General features: G+C 40.8%; 1 protein-coding gene across 2 annotated transcripts in view; it reads right to left on the bottom strand.

The window, feature by feature from the left end:
- Positions 1-13,519, bottom strand: part of pcsk5b (proprotein convertase subtilisin/kexin type 5b) — a 62,868-nt gene that overhangs the window by 3,599 nt on the left and 45,750 nt on the right. For both annotated transcript variants that reach the window (XM_035907285.2, XM_006789715.3), the window contains exons 13-20: positions 11,945-12,081; positions 11,360-11,476; positions 11,036-11,138; positions 8,017-8,210; positions 5,608-5,692; positions 2,419-2,522; positions 2,159-2,297; positions 876-991 (exon numbers count right to left, since the gene is read on the bottom strand). In XM_035907285.2, coding sequence (XP_035763178.1) covers positions 876-991; positions 2,159-2,297; positions 2,419-2,522; positions 5,608-5,692; positions 8,017-8,210; positions 11,036-11,138; positions 11,360-11,476; positions 11,945-12,081 — 995 coding nt within the window. The remainder of the gene's footprint in view (positions 1-875; positions 992-2,158; positions 2,298-2,418; positions 2,523-5,607; positions 5,693-8,016; positions 8,211-11,035; positions 11,139-11,359; positions 11,477-11,944; positions 12,082-13,519) is intronic.

The raw sequence follows: 13,519 nt of genomic DNA, 5'->3' as shown, positions 1-13,519 counted from the left end.
ATGCTCAATTTGGGAAGGAGAAGCCACAAGCCGTGGAAGACAGAAAATGGAGAACACAACGTAGGGCAGGAGAAGATTGAGCAGAATATTTAAATAAATATAAAAATATATGAATGAAGACTTGGAAGGGATTTAATAATGTTTAGAAACTGAACAGTTATGGTCACAATCCACCCTCTTTGAGTTATGGCATTAAACAATGGTAACGTGGGCCAATATTTTTCATATTTCCACACATTTCCAAATATTTCCACTTCAGCATTTTATCTTGTTGGACAGTTTTCTAAACTTAAGCCATAATAAACACATGATTTCTCGAGTTATTACCAAAATGTATTTGTGAGGTCACAGCAAACTAGTGCAAGACAAGATTTAGATATTGGAGGCCGAAGTGAACATTTGTGCCAAATCTCAGGAAATCTCTCAAACAGGTTTGCGTGTTGCTGAGAATGAATGACCCCAACATGGAGCACAAGAAATACAAAGGAAAACATAAAAGAGGTCGCACATAAGTAGATACTCAACAATCTTTTCTGCCCATGCGGTCTAACAAAGTTCAGGAACCCAGGAAAGCACTGTGTTAATGTCATATGATAGAAAGGTGTGAGCACGTAGTCCCAGAGAGGTTTTATATTAGTGACATGCAGGACATGGATGTAGAGCACAGAAGCCAAAAGCACAGCTTTGTTGGTTAGGAGCTACAACAGTGAGCGGTTTCATTTAACGTGTTAGTTCAGAGTTCAAATTTCTTAAAAATGGCCGCAAGTGAATCATTTTCTTTGTCAAACTACTTCACCTGTGGGCCAAATAAAAACCATTCCAAATAATAAACAACTATCCAGATCATGGTATTGATAAGAAAGCTGACAACTCACCATCTTTGCAGATGGTGCTCACCACGCAGGCTCCTGCCTCCAGATTGTAACCACTGTTGCAGCTGCTGCAGTTTCTTTCCCCGGGCCCCAAGCACTCATAGCAGCTACTGTCACACCTGCCGAAGGGTGCGTGAGGAATTAGATGCTAGTTAAGGCAGCACAAACTTTATTCCTGCACGCCAAAATCTGAAGTAAATCGATCGCTATAAAGGCAATGACGAATGATACCTGTTAGAGCTCACATTTCAACTTTGTCAGTCTACAAACTCCTGAACTATTAAAGGTATGACTATATTAATAGCAGAAAACAACCCTGACAAATATATTATACTGCAGTATTAGACATTTACAAAGAGATGAAGATGAGAAAAGGCTGTAATTTATGTAGACTCTCCTATTTATTCTCTTACTTTTCTTATATGTAATATTATTGGCCTATTCGGTTTCTGCTGGTGAGCGGTGTCTGCAAATGTGCCAGATTTCTGAACACAGAAAATCTGGAGGAGAAGATACCTGAAGCAATCCTTTAGGAGCAAGTGTTAGACACAGTTATCACATTTATCATCCCGCTAGTGTGAAAACATCACTTTCTGAGACAAATCTGAAGCTGAGCATGAAGGAATCCAGTACGGTAAAAGGGTCAAGTGGGCAATAAATAATTCAAGACGGGAAGGGAACATAGCAGGGAGGTAAGGCCATAAGAGGAACAGACAAGATGTCTGACGCTGTGGATGAGTTTCAACTAGCAAAGTAGTCATCAAACCATTGTCAATCATGGGGATATGATTATGTTTACGTGTTCTTTCCGTCCTCATTCAGGTTAACATTAGCGAAGGGTGACTCAACAGAGCCGTCTGTGGGAAAAGCTCACACAGCTTAAAGACAACAAAACAATGACGGCACCAAATGTCAGCGCTGACTGGCTCTGTGACTGCGGTTTACTGGGAAGTCCTTCATTGCAGGCTTTCTGTTCTCATTTACCTTTACTGTCATCAGTGACTGATTGCAATTTTGCTGAATTACCCCATTTGAATTTTTAAATACAGGTGTAGTGCAGCCGAGTTTTGAGAATCATCTTCAGCCTGCTATCTCAGAAACCAGAAATGCACAGAGCAGGGAGAAAATAAGAAAAACAGCGGAAGCTAAAGTTAGGTTTAAGTTGGAAATTTGCACTTGCACTAGCAAAGGAAACTTCCTTGTTTATCTCTACAGACTGGAAAGTCGTCCCCCACACCACCCCTTTTCACCGTGGCGTAGAGGTGTTGGCAGGTGTGCTGACTCACTTCTTACAGGACCTCTGCACCTGCCCGTTGTCTGAGGTCTGCTCTGACAGGTAGTAGCTAGGACTGCATGTTAAAACACACCGCCAATCCTCAAGTAAGTAGCCGTCCGCACACTTTGTGCACGCCTCGACTCCTGTGCCTGCAAGACACAAATGCATTTTTGAGCGTTACACTGGCGAATAGAAAATGTTGATCGTGTCTTTAAAACGCACAGATTTACTGCACATTACAAATGAAATCCTGCAAGCATTGCTTCCTACCTGCGCAGGTGGCACAGGCCCGATGACATGGTTCGCAGGTCCTTCTATGGCCGTTGTAGTAAGTCCCGGGGTCACAGGTCATCTGACACTTGTTTGCCTGAAGGCTGGAAAGTGAAGCGAAACAAGGCACTCGTAACTTTAAAGTAAAACCAGAAAATCCTGCAGTAAAATCACTGGACATTAAAAAACCTCATGTTTTCCTTTGTGTGCATGCAGTGTGCATCAAAACAACATGCTTCTGATTTTTGCATTGATTTTAGAGGTGGCAGATGGTGGAGAAGAGGTCAGATATGCAGCAGGTTTGGAGGTTACAAAGTCGGCTCTGTGGAGTCACAGTGAGGACAGGTTGGTGAGCTTTGCTAAACTGAAAAACAGCTGGTCCGCGTTAGCTTAGGTTTCCCAGAAACAATTTCGTCTGGTCCCGTCTTCCTCTCCGACTCCTAACTGAGCATTAATGGTGGACTAAGTGGAAGAGGAGAGACTGTGTGTGTCTGCGTGTGTGTGTGTGTGTTACTGTGGTCTCTGAGGCGTTCAGAGGAAATTATGGCCTACAAGTGTCCCTCCCCACCTCCACCTCTGGCAACACTATGCACTTAAAAGTTGGGTTCAAGACCACAGTATGTTTAAACACTTCACAAGTGTTTCTTTCCTGACCTAGCTGGAATTCCAGCACTTTAGAAACTATCCTCAGTCAGGTCAAATGCAGCTGGGTCATTTTGAAGAGGCTCCTGTGGAAGTGGCCAAATGATGAACTGAGCCATGTCTCAATGGCTGGCTTAACGGTTCAGATCATAGCCTCTTCAAAGTAAGGATTACAACGCAAAACAGATCCTCTTCCTTTGGGTCTCCACATTACACAAGCATATGTGGGCTTTAATAAGCCACTGACCCCACTGGATAACTATCGGTTTACTCAATATGGATCCCAAGTGGATAAAAGTTGGGAAACCCTCGTTTCACCGGTTCACTGTACAAACCACAAAGTATACAATGTTCTGGAATAAAATGGCAGCACTTCTGCAGCATTACAGTCAATGAACACAAAAGGTTTTTATCCTGGAACCACAACAGTGATATTTGGGGGGAAATCTATGTCAAATTTTATATTCAAGGCTTATCAAAGCACAAAGCCCTTCATAGCGGTCCATGTATAAAGAACCACAACCCACTTGCGGTTCAGGGGTTAAAGCGAGTTGTCCAATAATCACAGCAGTTCAGTGGCTGTTCCTGTTGAAGCATCACTGAGCAAGAGTGTAAGAACGGGTGAAAAAGCTTTAACTGAGCCGTGTGTTTGAGACCAGCTAGTTTGTTCGATTTTCTGACCACATTTAAATGTGAATGTTATATAAACAGATGGTGAAAAAAAACATCCAACTGTTTGCAATGAGGGGCAAAATTTGGAAGTTTTCACACCAATCTTTTCCTGTTGCAGTTCCTTATACATTAAAACCTGGTTAGTCAGATGATAATTTAAAAACACTTAAGACAGAAGTTGAGTCCTGTTTACTTTCTGACCGTCATGCAACTGACCATTTTCTAAAAGAAGTTGATGTTCACATCTAATAAAGGTATATCAAATCAAATCTGATTGTCAGAGATTCTCACAAAATATCACAACACTCTCCTACTGCCCAACATCTTACAGCCAAAACACAACTGTCACGAAAAATGCAAGGCAGGATTTCTTGTAATTTAAGTCGTTTTTAGGAATAGTTCACCTGGTTTCTTGAAGGACATTTAAAGCTCTTCTTTGGATGTTGGCTGGCATTTGTTCTATTCTCTGTCGAGATGATCCCATACTGTTTCATTACTTTGTTTTTCTCTACACAGCTAACCTTTTACTGCACTGGCAGTGTGTTTGGGATCATTGTCATGCTGAAAAATAAATTTGCTGCCAATCAGATGCTTTACACTTCGTATTGCATTGTGAGTCAAAATCTGATGCTAGGTCACTTTAAGAGGGATGGACTTGACCTCCTGACTATGAATGATGTAGATGATAAGGTGCTGACTCTATGAATCCACAATCTCAACAGGGTTGTCCAATAAGAACAGATGGCGTATCCACAAAATCCACTGCCACTCAGGTATCTGTCGTTCACTCATTTATTTAACAAGAATCCAAAGCACACATCCATAATGTGAGTGGGGGGATTTAACAGGCTGTAAAATGCTATATGCCGTGTGGTGAGTGATGGTGTGGTTTAGTCTCATGGACGCACACCGCTAACAGCATTAGAACGAACGAAAATCCACACGGTGAGTAAAACTCTGCTGACTCTTCCCACCTGCAGCTCCGACCGAAGTCTCTGCGTCGACGTGTGCGTAATGATGAGGTAGAATTGTGTCTTCTGATTGGTGAAGAGAATGGGTTGCCTCACCGCTCATTGGCTAAATGGCAGCAGTATGCTGATATCTTACTCAGCAGATGTGGCTCCGTTCGTGAGTTCTGCCGACTGGCTGGCCTTTTGTACACTAGTCCATGTTTGAAATTAAATCAGTTTTGATAAGATCTCCAGCAATGAAAATGCATCAATGTCACCATGTTTTATAGATGGCTGTAGACATTTGTGTCCTACCTCTCTCTAGGCATCCTCCATACATATTGGCAACAATCCGAACCAAAAAGTTAATTGGATTCATCACCCCATAAACCACTGATTTCAAACCCAGTTCTTGTATAATATGTCATACCTGGCTGGTTAAAAAACTTGGCTTCTTGACAGCCACCCTTCCACTCAGACCAATTCCAATGAGGCTACAGTAAACAGTAGACGAATCGACTTGTAACGCCGTTACTTGTAACGCCGTTATTCCCATCACTGCTTATAGGTCAATAATAGGTGGCTTTAAACAACAACAACAACAATCATTCTTCTGAAAATGGTCAAGTACAAGGCCTGGACTGATAATGAGTGAGAAAGCAGCCATTATCCAAAGAAAAACTGAAACACCTTCAGAGAGCCTGGAGAACTGAAAAAAGACAGTAGGACTCCTGTGAAGCAGGACGTAAAGGACTGGTGGGTGGTCTAACACTAACACATTTTGCACAGTGCTACTGTTCATATGCACCTCTTTCAAGTGATGACTAAAAAAGTTCAAGGCTGTGCTGTTTGTGAAGATTATTAATACTTTAAACTATAATCAGTGACTCTAGTCAGGAATTGCTCAATGTGGCACCCATCTTACCTCATCCCAGGTTTACATTCTGTGCAGATATTGGAGGCTGTACACTTCTTACAGTTCTCCTGACATCGCCTAAAAATGTTGGAATCTGGAAGACACACAGTGTGCGAGTCATACACAGCACATAATAGGAACCAGAAGTCTGGTTGCATTAAAAAAAAAACAGCAGGGGAATAGAGGCGAAAGAGTGATGAAGAGTATCAGATGGAGTCGAATGTGTGAGGAAGACCAGCGAGTAAAGTTATGAGAGAAAAAGGAGAAGAAGAGGCAAAAAGGACAAAAAAAAGAGGAGGAAATGGAGATAGCAAGATGAGGGGTGAAAGGTTCTGTGGGGCTGAAAGAAGATTATAGTGTTGAGGAAGGATGGGAGTCTAGATGAATATTTCAAAAGGCAGACTAAAGTCAATGACACGCTTTGACACAAAGCACATGGACTCCTCTGTAGCAATGGTGATTGCCAAAAAGTTATGCTAATAACATGTTTTATCATTCCCTGAAAGGACGAGGAGACTGTAAGTAAGAATGCTGGTTGGATTTTTTGGATTTTTTTTCCTTACAGGATGAAATGAAGGACATGGGCAGGCTACGGACTGGTTTCCAAGTTGGACGATATGTTGTTTTGGCATTTTGGCTCAGAGCTGTAGGAGAACATTAGAGTGTAATTTGGCTCATCAATCAATATAAATTCTTTAGAAATTTTAAGGTTTTTAAAATGGGTATAAAAACAATCTGCTGCTGATTTCTACTCTTCTCCATGTTATATCAGGGTTTCTTGAATATTTTTTGCATTTTAACAAATTCACAAAATGATTAATGATTAGAAAAGATTTCGTGAAACCACAGTAAATAGTACAATCCTGGTCAAACGTTTTGTCATTTAGTATGACGATGATATGCACTAATTTTACCATCAATAGCACAGCGAGCCTAGCTTACATTGGTTTATCCGTGATATGGTAACAAAATCATGTCAACGTTGCTGTCAGAATGTTAAAAAGAATATAAACTCCAGTTTTCTTATTTAAAAAAAAAACAACAACTAAAAAACCCTCGGCTATGCTGCCATTCCAAAAGGGAAAATGTACCCACTACATCTTGGCCTGTTAAAATGTTATGATTAAACTTGCATCAGAATATCTCAGATCTGCTGCCAGAGACTCTCAGAGCTGCCAGGGCTTACACACTATCCTGGCAAATACAAAGACATAATTATAATATATACATAGTGTCAGTCTCTCATTTCTGGTTTGTTTTTATTAAAAAAAAAAAAAAAAAAAAAACACTGGCAAAAATTCTGAACCCGTAAAGCACATACTTTCTGTGAATACTACTGCACTACTGAATACTTTACATGCCAGAATTTAACACAGGAAGAAAAAAAAAGAAAAGAAAAATTATCGTAAACCTAATCCAAGCATAATCTTCCTGCAGATCTGCTTTATTTCATGTTTTATTCCACTTTAATTTGACGTAGCCAAACGGTTCCCTACCACAAACTTTTCAGTTCAGCTTGAATCAGCAAGTGCATTACAATAAACAAGTGGCTAGACATTACCTCAAGGGTACAATGGCATCATTCTGGTGTGGTGAATGAAAGCAGACTGGTGATAGTTACTGCTAAGGGTGGAGGTTTTTAGAAACCTCCTCCACCATTTACAAATGGCAGTGTATTTCTCTACAGTCTTAATCTAAGGAACTTTAGGCACAGATGATTATGCAGTGGACACGGAGAATAACAGTGAGAATTTGGCATTTTAAGAAAACAGGTGCACAACAGAAACACAACTGAAGTCCCAAGAAACTTATAACAAAACTGTGTGACAGCTTGTAAATAAGAAATGCACAGCCACCGTGATGTGACTAATTGGTTTCAAAAAACCTGACGTTTTGAAACCGAGTGAAGCATAGATCTGAGTGAGAAACAGTAATATACTATAACACATTCCCTGCTTCTTGTTTATGTTACTCTAATGTTTATTCAGGGCAATCGTGGCTCAAAGAGTTGGCAGTTTGTCTTGTAACCGGAAGGTTGCCTCGCTTCTGTCAGTCTGCCCCAGGGCAGCTGTGGCTATAACTGTAGCTTGCCTCCACCAGTGTGTGAATGTGAGAGTGAATGAATAGTGGAATTGTAAAGCGCTTTGAGGGCCCCGAAAAGCGCTATATAAATGCAATCCATCATTATTATTATTATTATTATTATTATTATTCTACGAAACAAACATTGCGTTTTCTTAAATAAAACCTAAAACTAGCGACTAAGACCATAAACCCATCGGGATTTTTTTTACTTAGGGAGTCGCCCCCTGTTGGCCGTCAAAAAATATGCAGGATATGGCACTTCTGCAATAGCTTTACTTTTCAGACCCGGAGGTTAGCCATGACAAACCCGGTGTGACCTGCAGGGAAACCTACCGCTATCGAGGTAGAAGCCGTCAGGACAGTTGGCGACGCACGTGTGGGAGCCCTCGATGAGGTTAAAACCACTCCTGCATGTGGTGCACTGGTCACTACGACTACCAACACAGGTCTCACAAGAGGAGGAGCACTTCTTGCAACGTTTCCTATCATCACGGAAAAATCCACTGGGGCACTCCGATACACACATCCTAGAAAGGGAAGTCATTGAAGACAGAAAAAAAGTATTCACATTTAGTGCATTAGGATAACCTCCTTGAGATGTAATTTTGGAGGTTTTGAAGACAAATATAAAGACAACAAAAAAAAGGTGAGGGAAAAAAATAAAAATTACAACCTTATACAAAGCGACTCTAGCAATTCAGATTGATTAGTCAACGCTGCGCAAAATAAGTGAACAGTTAGGCTCGGAAACATGTTTATGCAAGTTTATCACTCAGGTGGAGCTCAAAACATCAAAGCTTTTTTTAAAAAAAACTTAGTATAAAAAAAATGAAGAATGAAAAAAAGTGTCATGAAAGCATGTAAAAAAATCTATAGCACATTTTTCTTAAAGATTTATTGAGGCTGTAGTTTCCTCTGAAGGGCAGCGTTCTTCAACAGCAGACCAGTGAAGACCAAATCAAAACCAAGGACCGAAATGTAAAAAATAAATAAATACATAATCTCTGCAGCAAATATGATCTAAAATGAAATAAAATATCTGGGAACTAATATAAAAATAAATGTGTGCGTGCAGGTTTTACACAACGAACAGGCCAACATCTACTGAATAACTTCACAGCTCCTTAGCACCCCATCATTTTAACCCGAGCTCACACCCTGAAGTAATGACTTCCATAGAGCTAAAGAGCAAAAAAACACACACAAGCGTGCACCTTCTGCCAAAAAAAAACACACTGCACGTGTGTAAGTACAAAAGACATGCTTTTATCCTCCAACTTAAATACATCCCTGGTTTGCTGAAATGGTTATATAAAAAGAAAAAAATATCTTTTGTAACGACAGCATGTACTGTAGTGTAACCTCTAAACCCAGGACACCAATTAAAAATGTTTTTAAAATGTAATCAATTACTATTTACAAGCTGATAGTTTACCCTGAGAATCAAACTCAAAAATACATAAAAAGAAATTCCAAAGACCCCCACATCCTTTGGTGTATGTGAAGCATCAAACACGCATGTAGGGATGTAATTATCTGATGACTAGATGCTGCTGCCACCCCTCCTCCTTCCTCCAATCTTCATTCATCAATTGCTCCCTGTGGTGGCAGAAAAGGGCAGCACACCTCTAAAGTGAGCTAATGATAAGGCAGCACCTAAGCTTGCACATTCTCATGCACCTGCATCGGCCTGTCTTTTATTAGACCAGAGACAGGCCGACACAAAGGCAATTACTACAGACTTTGATCCCGGGGGCAAGCACAAAATGTAGACACATGCACAAATTTACAGTCACACACGGGCTTGTATACACACAATTAAGAAGGGGAAAGGACAAACAGGACACACCGTGACTGACAGCGTTTCTCTTATCAGACTGACGTGGTGTAATTAATCAGGCCACCATCAGGAGAGTTTCCAAGCTCACCATGTAACAGTCTCCTTATATAAAGCACAGTGCGGTGCAAAGCTTCCAAAAACTCAGTAGCCAGTTTCTCAGTTCTTGTTTTTCTCTCTCAGATTTACTTGTCAAAATGTAGAAACATTCTTTTTCTGGATTCACATGAAAAGAAATAAAATAAAATGCACTAAAAATAAACGCAGGTGTTAAATTTCTGTAGGTTTCCTAATGATCAAACCCAATCACACAAAACAGGCTGGCGAACAGATGTTTCTCTGAGGTATGTAAACAACTGAAATGCTGCCTTTGGCTGGTTAAAGCTACAGATCGAGGGATTTGTATGCACCAATGTTCACTTTACCTTTGGAAAACTATCTGATTGAAAGCCCCTCAGCTAATATTGATCCGTCTGCTCATTGGACCTCTTACTCCTAAAAACGATCAAAGGATGAAGCAACTGCTGGGCCAGACATGGGTTTTCCATGTGTTGCCTTTAAATTAACAGAGGAGAGAGAAAAATGGCTCTGTTGGAGTTCATTAAACAAGATTTTTTTTTGGTATTGTGGGTCATAGGGTTTGAGCTGATCTAAGTAGTTCTCACTCCTAATTCTACAACGAAGAACATAAAGGAATAAAAGTTTTGCCAGGACAATCATTCAATCATTTGTTTTTTAGTCTGTGATTTTTTTTTGTTTATTCATGTGTTGAAATCTTTTATCTTCTTTGTTAAAATTCGATACGTCTGATTTAGCACAGATTTTATAGTGGCTGCCCACCCTTGATACTCTCATTTAACTGCGCTTGGGTCTGGCACTGGGAGCATACAAGCCCGTGAAGTCACTGAGGCTGGGTTTTTGTCTCCTCCCGGTCTCCAACCAGGGTTCTTTCATGTTTAAGGAGAATGTATAACCAGACTATAACTAGATGGCAACCACTTGGGTCGAATCCATGAGTGCAAAGAGACACGTGTGGACATGTTGCACTCATCGGTGGAGACTTACTGCAACATGTAGCAAAGTATTTGCAAACCTTCACCAATTTCTCTGAGAGTGACTGCAGTCGAATAAGGCTGACTGTGCAATCATCCATTTTTTTCCAAATTGCAAGGACTCTACTGTCCTAACAGACAGACAACCATTTACACCCAGATTGACACCTCAGCTAATTTAGAAATGTCACGTGATGCATGCGTTTGCACTGTGGGAGAAAGCTGGAGTACCCAGAGAAAACCTACATGTGGAGGGGGAGAGCAAAAGAGTCAACACAAAAACCTTCTTGCTCTGATGAGCCAGTGCTACACAAGGCTAAAGCACACCATGTAAAGCTTTTCTGGCAGAAAGTCAAGTGGCGTAAAACAAAGAGTGATACAATTCGATTCTGAAGGTTTGATTTTGAGTAGATGTATACAATCAAGGAGCAATATAACTTCTGACAATCTAAAGCAGTCTGACCTGGTGTTGTTCTTGAACTTGAGGAAGTAATGAAGGCAGTTAATGCAGTGGTGGGGTCCAGGACCCCAACAGCCATTCTCACTGCATTCAGAGTCACAGGGGCCTGGATTCAAATACAGAAAGAAAAAGGGGTTTCAAGTCTTATGGCCTCTTAAAATGATCTATTTTAATTGATTGCACTTCAAAAGTACCCTTAAATCACAAACTACAATACTAATATTTTAACACAACAGCAGGGAAGTAAAAAAGGCAATGACAAACATGTTACTAAAGGCTGCTATTGTCACCAACCCTTCTGTGGGCGGCAATGGATTTATCACTTACCAGGGTACTCCTCTGGGAATTCCTCATCATCTGGAAACTGAGGCTTATCTATGTGCCCAGTTGAGTACGGGTGCACAGAGGTGCCATACAGCACCAGTGACCACTCCTTTAGCTTGCCTGAAAAGACAAGATGAGACTTATAAAAGTTATCCTAAATAGAGGTATTTCGGTCTCTCCTTGCGGTGGGTAAATGGGGGTGTTCTCATATTTATATTGTAGAGTTACTGGTATAATCAGGTCACACTATAAACCCGACTACACTTTTACGCCCTGCATTTTCAGAAACCACCACGAAACGTTTTAATGATACCCAAGGAAAGCTAGGTAGTTTATATGGCATTACAGTGACTGATGTAACAGCTTTTAAGAACCTACTACTCTTCATCTGAGACAGTAAATTAGTGGGTAATTTCAGTTACAAAATTCACGGCTTCCCGAGCAACATGCATGGCCCTGTTGGCACTTTACCTATTCCAGAGAAAGTTAATGGCTCTTCTGCTTCTTCTGTTGCCATAACATAAAAATCTATGTAAAAAAAATGAATACAACATGATTCAGTTAAAGAAACTATTCACACTGTCATACCAGGCACTTTCTGGCTGCGAAGTTGTGAAGGTGAGTCATAGATCTCTAGGACCCAGTCGCCAGCTGCCTTCTCTCCCCAGCAGTGGGTGGTCATAAACTCCCAGTTCTTAAAACCCTCCATGGAGTGATCAAACAACCTGTGCATCAGAAGTACACACAGTTACAAACACACAGACACTTATCGGATGAGGAAGTGTTTCAAACCCTGCAAATACAAGAGCAAACATTCAGAGCCTTTAATGAGCTATGCGCAGTGTACAGTACTGAGATTTACTAGAGGTTAAGTAAACCTGTGAAAACTCTGAATTCTGATTGGTTGGAAGATGCTGATTCACTTTTTATGAGCAAAAACTGTTGATAAAGTGTTGTAAACATAAACTCAGTGGCCACTTTATTTGTTACACCTTGCTAGTACTGGATTGGACCTTCTTTTGCCATCATGGCACAGATTCAACAAGCTGTTGGAAACATTCCTTAGAGATATTGGTCCATACTGACTTGATAGCATCACACAGATGCTGCTGATTGGTTGACTGATGTGAATCTCTTGTTCTACCACATGCCAAAGGTGTCCTGTTAGATTGAGGACCATTGAGGGCATTTGAGTGCAGTTAATACACTGTCACGTAGAAGAAACTGGTTCAAGATGATTTATGCTTTGTGACATTATTCTGTTGTAAGCTGGATAGATGGTACGCTGTGGTCATAAACCAATAGGCATGTGGTGTTTAAATGATGCTCAGTTGGTACCCAGGGGTCCAAAGTATGCTAAGAACCTGAGGTTGAACCATTATCACAAAGTAGAACGATCCATTTTCATTCCAAATTCTGACCCTACTCTAAGTCAAAGAGAAATTGAGACTCAACAGATCAGGCAACATTTTTCCAAATGTTGCCGACCAATCTACTGTTTTCCTATTTTGATCCAGCTTCAATTTCCCATTTTTATCTGACAATAGTGGCGCACAGTGTGGTCTTCTGCTGCTGCAGCCCATATGCATCAAGGTTCAATATGCTGTACATTCACAGATGCCCTTCTGCATACCATGGTTGTATCCAGCGGGTATTCGAGTAGCTGCTACCTTCCTATGACCTTAGGAAGGCAGTTCTCTCATAGAGCTCCCACTCACTGGATATTTTCTCGTTTTCAGACCATTCACTGTAAGCCCTAGAGATGGTTGCATGGGAAAAATTCCAGATGATCAGATCAGTTTCTGAAATACTCAGACTGCCACAAACAACCATGCTACGGTCAAAGGCAACTTTATTCCCCATTCTGATGTTCAATTTGAACTTCAGCAGGTCATCTTGCTCTTGCATACATGCCTAAATGCACCCAGTTGTCGCCATTTGATTGGCTGATATTCGATATTTGTCTTAACAAGCGGCTGAGCGGATGTTCCTATTGAAGTGATATATTTGCCACTGTTCAACTGTAGGTAAACTGTAGATGGTAAACACCAAGCTTCAGCTTGAGGTCTTAGAGCCAACAATAACAACCAAAGATGGGATCAATCCATGAATATATTACAGTTAAGTGATGAGGACTGTATGATGGGCTGAGGGCTGCTTTGC

The sequence above is a fragment of the Neolamprologus brichardi genome, chromosome 12 (genome assembly GCF_056152115.1).
Source record: "Neolamprologus brichardi isolate AB-2024 chromosome 12, ASM5615211v1, whole genome shotgun sequence".
Taxonomy (NCBI): domain Eukaryota; kingdom Metazoa; phylum Chordata; class Actinopteri; order Cichliformes; family Cichlidae; genus Neolamprologus; species Neolamprologus brichardi.
Note: the sequence above shows the minus strand (reverse complement) of the source record. Positions and strands in the feature narration are given on the sequence as shown.